This window comes from Hoplias malabaricus, chromosome 7 (assembly GCF_029633855.1).
Source record: "Hoplias malabaricus isolate fHopMal1 chromosome 7, fHopMal1.hap1, whole genome shotgun sequence".
Lineage (NCBI taxonomy): Eukaryota > Metazoa > Chordata > Actinopteri > Characiformes > Erythrinidae > Hoplias > Hoplias malabaricus.
Window position 1 is genome coordinate 31,860,305 of NC_089806.1, and position 20,393 is coordinate 31,880,697.

Sequence of the window (20,393 nt, forward strand, 5' to 3'; positions counted from 1 at the left end):
TGGGGGTGGGGGAATGGGACTGTTAATCCACGAACTTCAAACACAGTGCATGCAGAAAAAGCACACACACATATCATACAGTACTTTACAAAAGTCTTAGGTAGCCCTACCCCTCTGTTTTGCATAGGGCTAGGATGTCTCAATTCTTGTTGGGAAAGAGTGTTTGGGCCAAGCGTTATGGCTATATACCCCTTGAGATTTTTCAGGGGCACAACAGAAAACAAAGGTTTGAAGGAATGCCTTGTAAATCAACAGCAAGATGACCAAGAAAGTGACCAAGAAACCCACAAATGTCAGTATTTTCTGTATTTTCTCCTTTAAAAACTATGATACCCATAGTATTATCTTCGGTTAATGTAGTTTCAGTGCACTATGTCCCTTGACTTCATAACAAGCATAAAACAATGCTAGTATGCCGATGTCTCTGTATTTCTCTAGTAAATTTTCAGTTCCACCTTAAATGGTGAAGAATTGACATTCTAGTGCTTGTGATTACTGCAACATTTAAGGTGAAAATGGAAGTTTGGGGGAAAAAAACACCAAATAAGCAGCTTCATTGAATATGAATTCAGCTTCATATCACAGAGAGTGAGAAGTGGGTAACGATATAAAATTGAAGGTGTAGTATGAGGCCCTAAATTTAACAATATTAATATCCAGCAGCACTTCTCTGATATCACTGCACTGCATCGCTGAAATGCTGCTCTTTTTTTTTGTTCTGATGATGTATTAGGCTCTTGATGTGTCACCCCGTTTCGTAGGGGAAATTTTTAACCATTTCAACTTGTAACGCAGTTCCAAGGGGCAAGGTAACTCGAAAACTATTATGCAGAGTATGCCGCACTGTTTTGACTGTCCTCGAAAAAGGTGGATGTTTCTTCCACTCAAAGTGTTTTTTCCTCCTGGGGATTTTTTTCCCATTTGTGAGAGCACTGATCATTGCCTGACGTGGTTTTTCCTCAAACAAAATTATTTTCTCCGCGAATTTTGAATTGGAAGTTTAGAAATTCCCAGCCATTATCTTATAACAGAAACTGTCTTACCAAATATGCACAACAGTGTGCAAATGCATATCAAGTGCTTGTTGCATTTCATATTACTAATTAATACTTTATTGATTCCAGTTTGACATTCTAATTATTGGTGGTGTAATGCGGGAAAATGCTAAATAAAAAATGGACAGTTCTAGAAATGAACAATATTTACAATATACAATTTTTTAATACAATTATACATTACATTATTCATTCATTCATTATCTGTAACTGCTTTTCCAATTCAGCGTTGCGGTGGGTTCGGGGTCTACCAAGAACTCATTGGGTGCAAGGCAGAAACACACCCTGGAGTGGGCGCCAGTCCTTCACAGGGCGACACACACTCACACCTATGGACACTTTTGAGTCGCCAGTTTTTGGACTGTGGGAGGAAACCGGAGCACCCGTAGGAAACCCACGCGTACACAGGGAGAACACACCAAACTCCTCACAGACCCGGAGCGGGACTCGAACCCACAGCCTCCAGGTCCCTGGAGCTGTGTGACTGCGACACTACCTGCTGCACCACCGTGCCGCCCCACGAAAACAGAAATTGAAAAAAAGAAAATTAGTTTTTAAATTAACGGCACACTTGATTTAACATATTGAATTATTTAATAACGTTGGTAATGGACTGCCTTGAGGAGAGATTTGTGAAGGATTAAACCAACACATCCACACACAGATTATCACTTATTAGTGATATAAATAAAATAAACTGTTATTGCTCTGAGAAATAGCCTTTTAAATCTTGTTTTCTCAGGTGTCTAAAACTTTGGCACATTATTATCCATAAGCATTTATTTCTTCAGCCTTAAAGTTTATATTGTAGATATCAATTATTAGGGGTGTCTAGAATTTTGGACATATAGAGAAAATATATAAAATCTTTTTAATTAGCAAACTAAAACTTACATGACAGCATCTTTTTGCAAGAAATGATGTCATGACGCAAAGTATGCAACTTTACAAAGTTGGAAAACATAAAAAGCATTTAACCCACTTACATATTACTCATTCAAGTGTGCAGAAAAGTCTGTGGAAACACAGTTGTTGTTAATGTTAAATGAAAGCTAAAGTGTCATTTACTGAAACTAAAATTAGTTTCATTTTGAACCAGCCATTTCTATTTAAAAACATTAACTACTTTTGAACAAACTCAAAAATATTTGCTGTGGCATGAATAGCAGGGGAAAAAATACTAGAAGACACAGGTGCCTTGGTTACTGGAAAAAAACTCCCCAGTCTTTAGGAACATCCGAGAGTAAGGACAATTGATCTGCAGCTGTAGAGGGATAAAAGAAGACGTAAACGAATACACATTGGTCTGTATAAGCATTCAGACATTAATGTGATTCAGCAATTAACTTTCCCTCCAGATGAAGCTGTTGAACAACATCCTTATAATGCAATATTTCATTTACTGTGGCTGCCTGTGCAAATGAAAAAAATCTAACTAATTGGCTTCTTTCTGATTTCCAGCATACAACGGTGCTCCCTTTCATCATAATTGAGATGAGGACGACGCATCATCAATATCCCAGCAGGTTGTGTGGACTGTTGGCTGTGTGCAGCTTTGCTGTGGGATATGTTCTATGGTAATTGCTTTCTCTCACTAACTGTAGACTAATGTCTAATTGACACCCTGATGATACTGTGATCAGTCCTGGTAGGTATGTGTGTATGCCCAATCTGATAACATGAACTCAAGCTATCAACTTCTCCACAGTGGGTTTCATGGTGTCAATACACTTTTAACTAGCTTGAAGGTTTTTTAAAGACTACTGTGTTAGACTAAATGGCCAAAAGTTTCAGAATTAATATGTAGTTTATCCCCTTTTCTGCAGTAACAGCTTCTACTTTATTGGAAAAGAATACAGTAGCTGTTAGAACATAGCTGTAGAGCAACATAGACCCAGGGTAGACATTTTGTCCATGTATTTATTTTGTGACCCAAGCAACACAAATCAGAATCTTTACTACATTATAAAATGAAATATATTTGATGTTGGCCTATTTGTTTGTTGACACCATTATTAACAATATTCAAAATTAGGGCGAATCCCATTTCACTTCTTTCCCCTACAACTTAAACCTACCCCTCCAGTTAGCCTACGGTTAGGGGGTCTGAGTTCCTGACAAATATCAATATATTATCTTTTAAAAATAATGATAACATTTGTATTACCTGTCACACTCACGTCCCGTTTAGTCTGTTTTCTCTTTCTCCGCACATGGCTTTGTTTTGTTTATCTCCATGTCTCCGCCTTTGTCTCCGCCTCCTCGTCTTTTCCCTTGTTATCCGTTTCAGCTGTTTCTCGTTTGTTAGTGTATTTAAGCCCTCTCGTCTCACTTCCTCTTGTCGTTCATTGTTCTCGGTTCCTGGTTTCGTGTTCTCTGTTCCTAGTTTCTTGTACCGTGTTACTTGTTCCTCGCCGTTTACCCTGGTGCGTGTTTCATTCGATCTGTACCTTGTTCTGTTCGCGTTGTTCTTTGTTCCTCGTTTCGTTAGCTTTCTTCTTCGTATTGTTTGTCTCGTTTCTCTTGCTCGTTTCACGCTCGTTTCATGCCCCAGTTACGTTGTGTTTGTCTCTGGTAAATAAAGTCTGTGTTCTAAGCGTTTGCGTCCGCCCTCTGTCAGTCCTCACCCCGCGCCCCTTACAGAATGAACGATCAAAGGAAGGACGCAGCTAGCACGGACCATTTTCTCAACGAGGCGTTCAGGAGAGTACAGGAGTTTCTAGCGGCAAAGGTGGGCGATCAACCTGCTGCCCTGCAATCCCATATGGGAGTTCCCCCCGAGTTTGAGGGAACTTCAAACGTTGAGGGTTTCCTGCTGCAGTGCCAATTGTACTTTGACTACCTGACTGTTCCTGCGCCACATGAATTTATCAAGGTAATGTTCATGAGATCCCTTCTATCGTGTGCTGAGAGAGAGGACCCTGCATATTACAGTAGAGACCTTTTGCGAACTATTGAGAGCCAGATTCTCGCGTTCGACTCTCGAGAACATCTCCGCAAGTCCCTCTGCTCCCGAGGACCGCCCCCTCAAGTCCGGGGAGATTTTTTGGGGGGGGTTAAGGATAGGGGCTGTTAGCCTTGAGCCGCAGGTCGACAGAGGAGAGGCTAACAGGGGCGCACTTCTAGCGGATCTCGTGAGTGCGCCCGTTAAACCCCCTAAACCCTTTAAAGCCCCAGCGCGAGCCCGGCGAGCAGCACAAGCTCCCCTCAGCGTGAACGCGGCGCAGCCAGCCGCTCCCCTCAGCGTGAACGCAGCGCAGCCAGCCGCTCCTCTCAGCGTGAACGCGGCGCAGCCAGCCGCTCCTCTCAGCGTGAACGCGGCGTAGCCAGCCGCTCCTCTCTTCGTAAGCGCGACGCCCGCCTCTCCTGCCTTCGTGGACGAAGTCGCAGATTCCTCTGCCTCCGTGGACGTCGTCACAGTTTCTCCTGTCTCCGTGGACGACGTCGCAGACTCCTCTGCCTCCGTGGACGTCGTCACAGTTTCTCCTGTCTCCGTGGACGACGTCGCAGATTACTCTGCCTTCGTGGACGTCGTCACAGTTTCTCCTGTCTCCGTGGACGACGTCGCAGACTCCTCTGCCTCCGTGGACGTCGTCACAGTTTCTCCTGTCTCCGTGGACGACGTCGCAGATTCCTCTGCCTTTGTGGACGTCGTCGCAGTTTCTCCTGTCTCCGTAGATGTCGTCACAGTTTCTCCTGTCTCCGTGGACGACGTCGCAGATTCCTCTGCCTTCGTGGACGTCGCTGCAGGTTCCCCTGCCTCCGTGGACCTCGTCGCTGCAGGTTCCCCTGTCTCCGTGGACCTCGTCGCTGCAGGTTCCCCTGCCTCCGTGGACCTTGTCGCTGCAGGTTCCCCTGCCTCCGTGGACCTCGTCGCTGCAGGTTCCCCTGTCTCCGTGGACCTTGTCGCTGCAGGTTCCCCTGCCTCCGTGGACCTCGTCGCTGCAGGTTCCCCTGCCTCCGTGGACCTCGTCGCTGCAGGTTCCCCTGCCTCCGTGGACCTCGTCGCTGCAGGTTCCCCTGTCTCCGTGGACGTCGTCGCAGGGTCTCCAGTCTCCATGGGTGCGGCTCCCTCAGCCGCTCCTCTGCTCGTGCAAGCGGCGCGACCAGCCGCTCCTCTCAGCGTGAACGCGGCGCAGCCAGCCGCTCCTCTCTTCGTAAGCGCGACGTCCGCCTCTCCCGCCTTCGTGGACGAAGTCGCAGATTCCTCTGCCTCCGTGGACGTCGTCACAGTTTCTCCTGTCTCCGTGGACGACGTCGCAGACTCCTCTGCCTCCGTGTACGTCGTCACAGTTTCTCCTGTCTCCGTGGACGACGTCGCAGATTCCTCTGCCTTCGTGGACGTCGTCACAGTTTCTCCTGTCTCCGTGGACGACGTCGCAGACTCCTCTGCCTCCGTGGACGTCGTCACAGTTTCTCCTGTCTCCGTGGACGACGTCGCAGATTCCTCTGCCTTCGTGGATGTCGTCGCAGTTTCTCCTGTCTCCGTAGACGTCGTCACAGTTTCTCCTGTCTCCGTGGACGACGTCGCAGATTCCTCTGCCTTCGTGGACGTCGTCACAGTTTCTCCTGTCTCCGTGGACGACGTTGCAGATTCCTCTGCCTCCGTGGACGACGTCACAGTTTCTCCTGTCTCCGTGGACGACGTCGCAGATTCCTCTGCCTCCGTGGACGTCGTCACAGTTTCTCCTGTCTCCGTGGACGACGTCGCAGATTCCTCTGCCTCCGTGGACGTCGCTGCAGGTTCCCCTGCCTCCGTGGACGACGTCGCTGCAGGTTCCCCTGCCTCCGTGGACGACGTCGCTGCAGGTTCCCCTGCCTCCGTGGACGTCGTCGCTGCAGGTTCCCCTGCCTCCGTGGACCTCGTCGCTGCAGGTTCCCCTGCCTCCGTGGACCTCGTCGCTGCAGGTTCCCCTGCCTCCGTGGACCTCGTCGCTGCAGGTTCCCCTGCCTCCGTGGACCTCGTCGCTGCAGGTTCCCCTGCCTCCGTGGACCTCGTCGCTGCAGGTTCCCCTGCCTCCGTGGACCTCGTCGCTGCAGGTTCCCCTGTCTCCGTGGACGTCGCCGCAGGGTCTCCAGTCTCCATGGGTGCGGCTCCCTCAGCCGCTCCTCTGCTCGTGCAAGCGGCGCGACTAGCCGCTCCTCTGCCCGAGACTGTTGCTACGGCCGTGTCTACCCCGGTGACTGTAGATACGGTCACTTCTGGTCGTACCCGGAGGACGGCCCCAAGGACTCTGGGGTCGTTCCCCAGAACTGTGCCCAGGCTGGTTCCTCAGACTGCCCCGCAGACATTTGCCAGTCCTGGGCACCCCCTTGTTATTTTGATGCCACTGTCTGTACCTGTACTAGTTCCTGTCTCTGTGCTTGTCCCTGTACCCGTGTCTGCTTTCATTTCTATTCCTGTCCCTGTTACCGTGTTCGTGTCTGTTCCTGTGAGTGTCTTAGTCCCTGTTCCCCTGCTTAGTCCGGTCCAGTCCCCTGTTAGTTCTGTCCAGGCCCCTTTTCAAGCCCATGTCCAGTCCCAGTTCCCCATTCCGTTACCTGTCCCGTCTCCTGTTCAGTCCCCTTTGCAACCCTCCACCCTGTCTCATGTCCAGTCCTCGTTCCCTTCCTATGTTAAGCAGCCTGTCCAGTCCAAGTCTCAGTCCCCTGTCTCTGCCCCTGTCCTGCATCAGTCCCCGTTTCCACCTTCTGTCCGGTCTCCAGTCCAGTCCCGTCACCCAGTCCTGTCACCGGTCCTGCCTCATGTCCAGCACACTGTCCAGTCATGTGTGTCTGCTCCTGCCTTGTCTCCTGTCCTCTCACGATTCCCGTCCCCTGTTTCTAGTTCTGTCCCCAGTCCGTTCTCTTCGTTTCAGCGCTTTGCCACCCGTCTTTAGTCTTCTGTTCTGTCCTTATTCTAGTCTCTTGTCTCCTGCCCCACGGTTCCTTGTCTTAGTCTCTTGTTTTCCATGCTCCCTCCTGCGCCAGCTTCTGGGGGGTCTAGGTTATGCGCCCCGGGAGTTGCGCGTTCAGGAGGGGGCATCTGTCACACTCACGTCCCGTTTAGTCTGTTTTCTCTTTCTCCGCACATGGCTTTGTTTTGTTTATCTCCATGTCTCCGCCTTTGTCTCCGCCTCCTCGTCTTTTCCCTTGTTATCCGTTTCAGCTGTTTCTCGTTTGTTTGTGTATTTAAGCCCTCTCGTCTCACTTCCTCTTGTCGTTCATTGTTCTCGGTTCCTGGTTTCGTGTTCTCTGTTCCTAGTTTCTTGTACCGTGTTACTTGTTCCTCGCCGTTTACCCTGGTACGTGTTTCATTCGATCTGTACCTTGTACCTTGTTCTGTTCGCGTTGTTCTTTGTTCCTCGTTTCGTTAGCTTTCTTCTTCGTATAGTTTGTCTCGTTTCTCTTGCTCGTTTCACGCTCGTTTCATGCCCCAATTCGTTTGTGTTTGTCTCTGGTAAATAAAGTCTGTGTTCTAAGCGTTTGCATCCGCCCTCTGTCAGTCCTCACCCCGCGCCCCTTACATTACCTTAGTTTAATGTAGTATGACCCTTTACTTCTTAAAAAGCAGAAGACATTACAGTATGCAGATGTCTCTACAGGTAGCTAGTTAATTTCCTGTTCCTGCTCCAAATATATCCCAGTCTGCTGGAGTCTGCTGCAACATTTAAGGTGGTACTGGAAGGTTTGACCAAACATCTGCTGCATAAGAATCTGAATTCAATTTCACTTCCCAGAAGAACAAGGACTAGGTGAACAAATATTTACCATATCTGGAAATAAAATTTGTTCTTCGCACTACGTCACAACACAATATAAATGACTACTTATTTTGAAAATATCCTTTTACATTTACTTTATTTATGTTTTTGTATTTATTGTGATTAATAATAATAATGATGATAATCTTACACAGCAAATTCACCAGTGTTAAATCAACACCATTACTATAAAAATGTAAACTTGTCAACACTCTAAGTGTTAATTTAACATTAATAGTATTGATTTAACACTGGTGAATTGCTGTGTAGATGCTTAAGATTTCAGCACAGTACTGTCTGCCAGTAAACAATGGATAAAACAAGCCATGCTGATTAGGATAATGCCATCTGACTGGGTTGACACAGTGACAATAAAGATATGTAGAGTGCAGGCACATTATAATTATACAGCTCACCCTTCTGAGTATCCCTAGTCACAGTGCCAGACCTGAACAGGGCTGTTTAGACAGGGTAAAATGGAGCTATGGTGATTGATCCTTGTAGTATTTTGACCAAAGGATGTCACAGGCAGAAAAAATGTATAATGTGTCCTCTTTAAGGAATGAAAAAAATGCTCCCCAGATATTGACCAATGATTGTGAGTGGAATTTTGACAATGAACCTTTCCTTCATTAGTTAATAAGCATTTTTGATATGTATACATGAGACTTTGCAAACAGAAATCACAGAAATTAACATTATATGAGAAGGATGGGCACAGCTGGTCTTTAACTGTGGCCAAACTGTTTGTATGGATCAGCAGAGAAGAATTACCTTTGATCAAATCAACCAAAGTAAAGGAACGTCAGCATATACTTTGTTTAACTTTAATCTCTGATTAAAATTGATGCACTTTTGGGGGCAAGAGCTTAGGCTTACCCCTATTGAAATACTGCCTTTGGACAAATCCATAGGCTGCATAACACATTGCTGACCCAGGTCTTCATATGTGCCTACTCCATAGAAAAATATAGATCATTACAATGGAACACTCCAGAGTAGTCACGTATGAGGCCATATGAGGTGAATTAGAGGGGTAGGATGCCACCAAGCATTCGCTGAAGTGATGGAACACAGTAGAATATCTCTGGAATGAATTTGAGTGGTGTTTGTGATCTAAGACCATATTTCACCCATGCTCATGTGACTTAATGCAAACAGATTCTCACAGCCATATTCCAGTATGCAAAGCAACAGATGGACTACAGTCTGTAATAGTAGAACTACAAAGTGCTTCTGTAAGATAAGTGGAGTTGATAAAAAGGACAGTGAGTGTAGATATGAAATAGGTGTACTTAATCCAGAGCTCTAATTATTTATTTGGTTATCTGTTTAGCATATTAGTCCCTTTTTGAGTCATTTAATGTAAGGATATCTTCAGAGGAACAATAAGGGCTGTGTGTGAGGGGCTCAGATCGGACTGGTAGACACATTGACACTCTACTGACTGCATCTGCAGCCTTTCTTATGGCTGAATGGAAACCGTTATAGACATAACGTGGGTGCAAGCATGACATTTTAACTGTCTCCTTTTCCCCTTCTGTCTCTCTCAGGATGTGTTGGGTGCATAATGTGACAGGGGTCTGGGTGTATCCATTGCTGGAGCACATTGGGCCCATGGCCAGATCTCTTTTCTTCATTTGCCTCACGGGACTCATCAGCCTCTACTACATAATGGGAGAGATCCTAAACAATTACATCTGGGACTCCTCAAGGAGTGAGTGTTTCTATTAGAGTTTGAGATATTGGTCCTATTCACTTGGGTTTGGTCAAGTTCGGATTTCATTTCTCATATATACTCTTATGTATACACACACACACACACACCTAGGGACAATTTTGAATAACCAGTCCACTTAACAATGTGTGTTTTTAAATTGTGAGTGGAAACAACGCAATTGAAGGAAGCCCCTGCTGACATGGGAGAATACACCAAACTCCCCACATAACACATAACATCAGCAACCTAAAGCTGTGTTACAGTGACACTGCCTGTTGCACCACCTTGCTGCCTTAAAACTTATTTGTACAAAGTATTAGTATTAATATTGTTGCAGTAATACAGTGCATATATACCCATTTTCTACTGTATTTACTGTATTTTCTGACTCTGCCCTTTTGATTCCATCTCATGACTCACATCTAGAATTGAAGATAATAATTGGGATTGACATACACAAAATACGTGTACTTGGTGTACTTGTGAGTCCATCTACTATATGTGTGAACCTGACAAAAGGGCATCATTATGGATATCTCCATCACATCGGTAACCCTGTAATTACATCGGTAATTCTTTATTCATTCGGCATCTTAGAGACATGCAGTACGGTGGCGTTGTGGTTAGCATATTCCACCATACACCATACATACACCATATGTGTATGCCCAGATATGGACTGGCGCTCTGTCCTGGGTGAAATCCTAGTGCCAGATGCAGTCCTCCAGGTGGATGGTCGTTTCTGGTTGAGAGTATGCTGTGTGCATTTGGCTGCTGCTTCTCTCCAGTGTGTGTGTCTATGTGTGTGTGTGTGTGTGTGTGTGTGTCTATGTGTGTGTGTGTGTGTGTGTGTGTGTGTGTGTGTGTGTCTGTGTGTGTGTGTGGATTGAGCTCGAACCCAAAACCCCAGGACCCTGGAGCTGTGTGACAGCAATACTGCTACCAATAATAATAATAATAATAATAATAATAATCCATCCATCCATTATCTGTAACCGCTTATCCAGTTCAGGGTCACGGTGGGTCCAGAGCCTACCTGGAATCATTGGGCGCAAGGCGGGAATACACCCTGGAGGGGGCGCCAGTCCTTCACAGGGCAACACACACACACACACATTCACACATTCACTCACACATACGGTCACTCTTGAGTTGCCAGTCCACCTACCAACGTGTGTTTTTGGACCGTGGGAGGAAACCGGAGCACCGGGGAGAACACACCAACTCCTCACAGACAGTCACCCGGAGCAGGAATCGAACCCACAACCGCCAGGCCCCTGGAGATGTGTGACTGCGACACTACTACTACCACTATTTTTATTATTATTATTTTATTAAGTTTTGTTTTAAACCGTTTAGTGCCGGGTCAGGTCAGGTCATGTTTTGAGTTCTATTTGGCCTTGTTCAAGTTTGTACTTGGGCCCAATTATAGCTTTGCTTGTTAGTTTCACCTGCAAATATTGCTGCATTCTACAGTGAGGTACATGTGACAAGGTGCAGACAACTCAGTGCTAGCTATAATTGCCTGCTGCTCTTCTCTCATTCTCTCTTGCTCTTTGTCTCTCCCTCTCTCACACACAAATTCACACTGCAAGTGAAATCATATTTAATCTACACAAACTCTCTGGTATTTCGCATGTAGATATTGTTGATAGAATATTTTAAGACCATTTAAATATCTACATTTTATTTATGCTATTTAAGTTAAGGTATTAATTTAATTCAGATTGCTCAAAATAATGCTATCTGCCAATACACAGATTATTTGGAGTTTGTTGGATGCTGCATCATTCTTAGCTCTGCATTGACACTGATGTTTTTGTGCTAAGTTAGTGTATGTTACTGGTAGAAGTGGATCAGACACAGCAGTACTCTTGGAATTTTTAAAATGTGCCCTTTGTCTGGCCACACCTCTCTTGTTTGTCCACTTTGTAGATTTAAAGTCAGACACATAATAACAAGAGCAAAGATTAACTTGGCAAGCCTAGTTTTGCCGGACCGCCATTATCCATATAGCCATTTGTCACAGAGGTGTTTCTGGCATTTCAAAACAGGAAAGCCCAAAATACATACCCTTGTCATTGGAAAGTCTGGAGAAGCTTTGGTGCTTCATATCAATGTCTTTGTTTACAATAATAACAAGTAATAACAAACTATAAAAATTGTTTATTTTGTCAGTTGCTGACAGTGTGTGTATGATTATGGAAAGCCTTTTATTTTCTTTTTATTCAAAGCTAGAAATGTGAAGCACTGTGTTGAGAATAACAGTAAAGCAACCCATTTACCAGAAACCAAAAAGATAAAATTATAACATTTGGGTTTTTGAACATTTTTAAACCAAGCACCTTAACATTTCTAGAGGGGTAAGCACATTAATCTTTACTTGATAAAGGAACAGGGCATCACCAGAAGCTAACTAGATATTAATATACTGATTTACATTTCTGTAAGGTTCTGACTGATAAAATTGTGCTTTAACTAATTCACGTTTATGTTTGACACAATAAATCAGCCTTTATATGGACACCTAGTGTCCTGGATGTGTTCATAAATGTACAGTGGAACCTCTATTAACGAACGCCTATACTAACGAACTTTCCAAAATACGAACCGGCATTTGAATATTTTTTGCTTCCACCAACGAACCATGACTCTAGAAACGAACCAGAGTCTCCGCCGAGCCGACGGCCTTGAAATGGCTACTGACCCCAATCGGCGAGTCTCCCAACGCACCCAGATATCGAAATTCGTGCTAAGTTAAGCCGTGTCTACTCCTCCAGCCAGTCGTCACGTCTTCAAGGTAGCGATATGTAACCACTTAAAACTTTTTTATTTCTTTTTTATTACTGTTACCACCGTATTTCTTTTTTATTTTTAGTAATGCTACATATATTTTTTTACTAATTTGAGAGTTTTGCAAAAAGGGTGACTTTCGGGGTGGGCTGGAACGCATTAATTGCTTTTATTATTTTAATTATTTTAAATGGGGAAAATTGACTCGAGAAATGACCTTTTCCACTTACGAACTTGGTCATGGAACGGATCAAGTTCGTAGGTAGAGGTTCCACTGTAATTTAATCAGATAAATTTATACATGTGGGGGACCTGTTCTATGGAGTATAAACACACCTACAAAGCAGTTTAATTCTTCAGAACACTATAAAAAACAATACATTTTTTTAATGTTTAAATGTTGTTTATTACTTTTTGGTTATAAAAAGGACTTTAAGATGATTTAATTTTTCCAGGGAGTAGAGATTTAACACACACTGACCTGCATGTTACTATAAAGTCCCTGGTCTCCTCATGCTCCCACACTCCCTCTCTTCTGCCTTTTAGCATCATTGCCACAAGGTCCATGGAGACCAGACGAGAGCAGAACCACAAGCAGATTACAGCACTCCGAAGACTTCTGTACATCCCACCTGATTGACACTGGCCCAAAAAGCACTTACACTCATTCACACTCATTAAAACAAAACAAAACAACAAAACACACACACACACACACATATATATATATACGTATGTATGTGTGTGTGTGTGTGTGTTTTGTTGTTTTGTATATATTTTGTTGTTATATATATATATATATATATATATATATATATATATATAGATAGTAATAAATTAGATTAGATAATAATCTCTATAAATTATCTACTTACCAATATGTGTTTTTGGATAGTGGGAGACAATTTACATGTTGCAGACTTTACTTTGATCACATATGGACAAAGGCCTGTATTAGCTTTTATTAATTTGTAGTCATGTCAGTATTTGCAGGTCAAATGAAAAAGCTGCTTACATTTTGGGTGTGATGGCTTAATCAGGTTCATTTGATCTTGAGCTGAAGAAGATGAGATGTGTTTACAAATTAATAAAAGCTAATACAGGCCAGTGTCCATATGTTATCATAGTCTGCAACATGTAAATTGCCTCCCACAGTCCGAAAAACATATTGGTAGGTGGATTTGCTTTGAGAGTGTGAGAGTGACTGGGTGAGTGTGTGATGCCTTTCTAGGGCCTGGCACCCTGTGTGTGTTCCTGCCTCTCACCCAGTGATGCTGGGTGGACTTTGGACTTCAAACCTGATCACAATGAAATGTTTACAGAAGATGAATAAATGAATTTGAATGAAAATATCTGCCCAATCAAATAATATGAAGTTGAAAGTTATTAAAAGAACATTAGATAAGATTTATGTTTTTTTTATTATTATTTATTTATTTATTTTTATTTTTTATTTTTTTTGACCCTTAGAGTTTTTTACAGCAATGTACTGAAATCAGTGGGAGGGAAGTGGGTTTCCTACCCTCCCCTGAAAGTTACATAGTGCAGTTTCTGCAGTGCTTACATTACCACTGTCTTGTAACTTCATTTATACAAACTTAATTCGGATTCTGACTCAGAATCGAAGAAGTATTAACTCCAGGCAGTGCTCTGGTAATACAGCAATCTATGTTGGTTTAATATTACAGCAGTGTTAACAATGTCATATTTCTACATTATGCTATAAATAAATGAAACTGCAAAAGGGACACATTATAAAGGAGGAGGAGACATTTAAAATGAATGTGGATGCGTGTTTGTGTCCTGTTTTACAAGTGATTTCAAAAATTAAGGTAGCATTTGGCTTAATGGGTCTTTTTATGGGTCTCTCCTCATTCAAAGAAAAACAACCCTGGTCTTTTTGTGGAAATAAGCACCACTTTTATTTGAGTATGAAATTGACATATTACTCATACTTTCTTTTAAAGGAACACTTACAAGGAGCTTCACAATCATTGTAATGCTTCACTGACCAGTAATAAGTATATCAGAGCCTCTGTGGTTGCTAGTCAGGACTCAGCATTGCAGAAACTGCAAACTGCACATCTTACCTAGTGTATACTTTTCCTGTACTATTCAACTTCAGTTGTACATAATCAGCAACATTTCTGTTTTCTTAATTGTAGGTGCTGCCGAGTGTAACAAGGATAAAAGTGACTGAGTCCTCCACCAACGAGGTGCCACCTGAAGATTATTCTCCCATTCCCACCACCTCTTCGTTAGGACTCTGAGCAGCAGATCTGACTCAGGAATGATGATCAATAATCAGTTAAACAATAAGATATGTTACTGCGCTTTATTTTTTTATTTTTTTGTCTTTTTATTAAGTTCTCAAAGCATCACCCTTTTCCTTGTTCTTCTCCCTTAGGAAAGGAAAGCACAGACCTTTGAGACTTGTGACATACTGCAGTGACTCTGGGGAACAGCTTTTTCAGAATACCTCAAGTGTTAAGTTATACAGAACTACTGTATTTGTAAATGTTAAGGAGAATATTGCTACCTTAAGCATTATGATGTTGTATTTCACATCTTTCATCAGAAGAGACTGAGTGATATTCCCATGTACACTTGCAGAAGCATAATGAGCACAATGTCTTGAAAAAATGCAGTTGGTATTGTAGCTATTGGAGAATAACTACACATTATGTGTGATAGTGTGAAAATGTTGGAAATCTAAGTATCAAAGTTTAAAGGAGCAATAAGTAGCATTTGTTTTCTTGTCAGAAAAATATTCCAGGTTTCCTGTCGGTCCAGCGACAGGCCACATGACTTTCCTTGACCTCAGATTTGGAAGTATTCTGCATGTGAGACCTGACTGTAGATAAGCAAGCCATCTTCCTGGTGCATGGACTGCTATGAAAATGTACTTCTCCCTGACCATGTAACATTCCACAGTTACTACCTACAAATATTGCTTTTTAAAAAATAATTTAATTTCATTTAAAGGAATAGGAAAATAAATTAAAAAAATAAACAAACAAAAATTGGATGTATACTATATTCCATTCCCCCAGATGGAACAGATTAACCGAGACCTGTTTGCCGCTACAATGCTAATGCTGCTAACAAACACTAAACCTCAACATGCACTTAAATATCGGGGTATCTGTAGGCCGGCGGGGGTGGGGGGGTGGCTGGTGTTGTTCATGATATAATTATAAATCTTGTCAGTGTCAAACATCTCAAACACTGTCACATCTCCAAAAAGGCATTTCACAGGAGAATTTCTACTGGTTTATTAATCTTAAAATTTTCAGTGTAAACAACAGCCCTATTCAGACAGTATTAGTTTTACGTTGAGACCTGGGTAATGTTATTTCACCACAGGATGTTATAATGTTTATGGTGGATTGGCAATGGATAAGAAATCTTGGTGTAAACATCAGAAATGTGAGTGGCTCCTAGATTCACGCATTGCCATCACACTAAAGAACCCAAGTAATATGAAGTTTCTGCTGCATCCAAGAAGAAAACCTGTAAGTCTGGGCTAGAGTTTTGCACCTTATATTAGTTTGGGGTGAATGTCGCTTTCAGAAACATTTTGAACAAATGGTACATAACCATCTTGTGGTGTGTGGTTCAATACCTGAGCCACGTACGTCAAAGGCTCATTTGATTTGTGCCATGCATAAAATATCATGTCACAAAATGCATGTCACAAAATACCCCCACCAGTGCCATCATTCTTAAGCAAAATCATGAAAAAATTATTAAAATCAAGAAAATTCTCCCACATGTAAATTTGTATAGGATGAATTTAATATGGGCTCTTTACAGTAGGTAAAAGACTCTCCAAATCTTTCCTGAAACAAGAGAATGAAACAATCTACTCAAAGAGATCTAAAATCACAACAATACTCTGGTAATAATTACATTACCCCATTTCCACAGGTAAATCTTAAAAAAAATATGAGATACAAGGACTTTTTAAGTAAGTGATGGTTTGTATTAATGTCTAAAAGCTAATGACCCCCCATTTGTTCAACCTAAAGCAAGCCCTTGTTCTCCATAAAAATACAATATACTCTGAGTTCAGATCTTATTATGGTTTTACTGGCTTGTTATTGAGTTTCAGTACAAAATGTGCTTTACAGTTTTCAGCAGTATGTTTAAGACATAGAGTCTGTACTCAAAAACCTTTTGAGGAGAGCTGATAGTCATGTGCTGATATCTGATGCAACAGCTTAATGAATACCAGCTCTGGGGTGACCAGAAATGAACAAGATATAAACAAATCTGATTTTTTGCTTATTTCTGTAGCTCATTCTATGTCCTACACATCCTAAACCACATCATTAAGTTCATGTGGCCTAATTAAGACCTGTGTTTAGCATTAAGCTTGCTGACTTTACCCTCATATATAGGTGCACCATTTCAAGTGTTTCTATGGACATTACACCACAGATTATATTTCAGTTATTCAGGTGATAATTGTGTTCTAGTGTGTTTTAGCATTGTTAGCCTGAACTCCAATTCTAAACAAAAGAAGCAAAATCTGACTCCAAACATGCCTTGGCTAACAAATTACATCTGGAGTAAGTGCATATATTGTGTGTAAATTAGATTTTTTTCTGCCAAGCTATTATTTTAAAATATCAAATGGAAATTTGATCTATTGTTTCTTTATTAGGTACTGTAGTGGAACAACGAACAGACGTTCTGGAGAAATATCCTTATAGTCCCTTTCTGCAGCTCTCCAAAGGGGTCTCAGACAAAAGGACATGACTGTAACCTTGTGTGTCTATGTGGTTTTTAATTTATTAATAAAAAAACAAAAAGGGAAATAAGCATCTGATTCAGTCATTACTTTGCCATTGAAATGTGTGAGCTGTAAGAGTTTGTGCCAGACGTTTGGAACTCTCTCTCTCTCTCTTATACACACACAAACACACATATCACAGATCCCTGGGAAAAGGAAGGCCAGGCATTCAATTAAGAAGAAAAATTGCTGCCTGTATGATTTAATGTTTGTCCCCTATTTTCTCTGGCCTTTTTCGCCCTTGCCTTCTCAGACACTGCTTCTGCCCAAACATAACAATTTTTTTTCTGCAATGTGCTGGACATTCTCTTAATGAGAAACACACACATTTCTTCCCCAAATAGGAAAAGGACTTAGCTCAGCATGAAGCAGCAATCACCTCATGATGGACGCATACATATATCCGTTGCTTTCAGCCTCTTTCCCGTCATTCCTCCCAACCACAGGGCCTGTCCAGAACTGTACTGAACTGTAGGGCATAATGAACAGTGTAGAAGAACTAGAAGAAGCAAGAACCCCTTGAAATTCTCTGCAAGAATTTGTCAGATTTCATTTGATTTAAATTTGCAGACTTTCCACTTTAACACTAGGAAGGCCTGAAAGTCCACAGAAAAACAAATCTAACCATCTAAAACATTACAATTACCTTCTTGGTTCTGCACGCATTTTCCATCCATCCATCCATCCATTATCTGTAACCGCTTATCCAATTTAGGGTCGCGGGGGGTCCAGAGCCTACCTGGAATCATCGGGCGCAAGGCGGGAATACACCCTGGAGGGGACGCCAGTCCTTCACAGGGCAACACAGACACACACACACATTCACTCACTCACACCTACGGACACTTTTGAGCCGCCAATCCACCTGCAACGTGTGTTTTTGGACTGTGGGAGGAAACCGGAGCACCCGGAGGAAACCCACGCGGACACGGGGAGAACACACCAACTCCTCACAGACAGTCACCCGGAGCTGGAATCTGGAGCTGTGTGACTGCGACACTACCTGCTGCGCCACCGTGCCGCCCCACGCATTTTCCATTACATCAAATTCTCATCCATCTTTTGGTATTCATATTTTGCTTGCCCCATTCACCCTGTGGTCAAGACCCTCACAGGACCACTACAGAGCAGGAGATATTCGTTTAGCAAGTCATTCTCAGCACTGCAGTGACACTGTCTTGGTGGCGTGTTAGTGCATGTTGTGCTGGTACAAGTAGATCAGACACAGCAGTTAAAAGAGACATGGTTCCATGACCAGGGCGGAATCCGCATTGTACCTCCTGGATCTGAGGATCAACTATCAGCTGGAGTCTCTTCTCCAGAACCCCTGCATAGGCCTTACCGGGGAGGCATAAGAGTGTGACCACCCCCATCCCCTATAGTTGAAACACACCCTCCAGTCTCCCTTCTTAAAAGGGGCAACCACCGCCCCTGTCTGCCAATCCAAAGGCACTGCCCCTGATGCCCAAGTGATGTTGCAAAGAAGTGTCAGCCAGAGCCTACAACATCCAGAGCCTTGAGGAACTCGGGACGGACCGCAACCACCCCCAGGGCCCTACCAGCAAGAAGTTTGTTTACTACCTTGGCCTCCTCCACCCAGGTGATAGACAATCCTTCCCCGGGGTCCCCAAACTTTGCTTCTTCTCTAGAAGACATGCTGGTGGAATTGAGTCGATACTTTAAATCAAATCAAATCAAATCAAATTTATTTATATAGCGCTTTTCACAACTGATGTTGTCACAAAGTAGCTTCACAGAATTCCAGTAAGACTAAGATTTGACATGAAATGTAAAAACAAATGTAAAACCCTCAAGTGAGCAAGCCAGGGGCGACAGTGGCAAGGAAAAACTCCCCCAGCTGAGGAAGAAACCTTGGGAGGAACCAAGGCTCACAAGGGGTGACCCATCCTCCTCTGGTCAATCTACTGGTGATGATAGTTAGTAGTCCATGAGAACTTCGTTAGTAGTCCATGAGAACTTTAAGAGTTCCTTCCACTGCCTAATGACATCCCCACCAGTCGAGGTCAACAACTCCCCACCCCCAGCATATAAAGTGTTGGTGGAAAACCGCTTTCCCCTCCTGAGTCACCTGACGGTTTGCCAGAATCTTCTCTGAGCCGACTGATGGTCATTTTCCATGCCCTCACCGAACTCCTCCCATATTTGATTTTTTTTGCATCGCCAACACCTGAAGCTGCAATCCGGTTAACCCAATCAGCTGCCTCCGGAGTCCCTTGTGCTAGCCAGGCTCGATTTTTATTTTATTTTTTCAATTTGACAGCCTTCCTCACCCAAGGTGTTCACCACCGAGTGCAGGGCTTGCCACCATGACAGGCACCAACAACTTTGCAGCCACAGCTCTGGTTAGCCGCCTTTACAATGGAGGTTCGGAACATGGACTCAATGTCACCAGTCTCCCCTGGGATGCAGTCGAAGCTTTGGCGGATGTGGGAGTTAAGATCTTTCTAACAGTTTCCTCTGCCAAACTTTCCCAGCAAACCCTCACACATTTGGGCCTGCCAGGTCTGTCCGGCATCCTCCCCCGCTGTCTGATTCAACTCACCACTGGTTGACAGCTCAGCACCTCTCTTCACCCAAGTGTCCAGAACATATGGCCGCCAGTATGACAATACGACTATCAAGTCAGTAATTGAATTGCGGCCTAGGGTATCCTAATGCCAGGTGTACTTATGGACACCCGTATGCTTGAACATGGTGTTTGTTATGGATAAACTGTGATAGGCACTGAAATCCTGGGCCCCCAGCAGAACAGTTGAGTCCCCAGAGTGAGTACTTTCTAGCTGAGCTCGCACACCTGCTCAGGCTCCTGTCCCACCAGAGAGTTTACAAGTTTCAGTAACTGAGGATCAGATTGCCAGAATCCCCGCCTTTGGCTGCCACCCAATCCACATTGCACCAGACCCGAATTACTACTTCTCCCACAGGTGGTGGGCCCATGGGAGAGTGGACCCATCTTGCTGCTTTGGACTAAGCCCGTCTGGACCCCATGAGCAAAAGTCTGGCCACCAGGTGCTCACAGAGGAGCCCCTCCCCCAGGCCTGACTCCAGGGTGGGGCCCCGGTAACTCTACTCCGGGCGTGGGAAACTCTGTCCTTGTTGTTCTTTTCATCTGTGTCTTATAGATCACTCTTTGTCTGGCCGATCATCTAGGAACAATTTGTCTTAGGAGACACTAACAGGGGCTATTGCCTCCAACAATATAGCTCCTAGGCTCATGTAGGCATGCAAAACCCTTCACCACGTTAAGGTGGTGATCCAGTAAG

At 43.6% G+C, this 20,393-nt stretch overlaps 1 protein-coding gene across 3 annotated transcripts in view; it reads left to right on the forward strand.

Annotated features, from left to right (window-relative positions):
* Window positions 1-17,121, forward strand: part of aig1 (androgen-induced 1 (H. sapiens)) — a 77,873-nt gene extending 60,752 nt beyond the window's left edge. Inside the window, exons 4-8 of one of the 3 annotated variants that reach the window (XR_010803881.1) lie at window positions 2,517-2,632; window positions 9,352-9,515; window positions 12,858-12,932; window positions 14,477-14,618; window positions 14,719-17,121. Coding sequence is in view for 2 of the 3 variants with exons in the window: in XM_066676880.1 (XP_066532977.1) it covers window positions 2,517-2,632; window positions 9,352-9,515; window positions 12,858-12,932; window positions 14,477-14,511 (390 nt within the window). In the remaining variant the exon portion in view is untranslated. Of the gene's footprint in view, window positions 1-2,516; window positions 2,633-9,351; window positions 9,516-12,857; window positions 12,933-14,476 lie in introns of all 3 variants that reach the window. The other 2 variants (XM_066676880.1, XM_066676881.1) reach the window with 2 other exon arrangements.
* The last annotated feature ends 3,272 nt before the right edge of the window (window positions 17,122-20,393 follow it).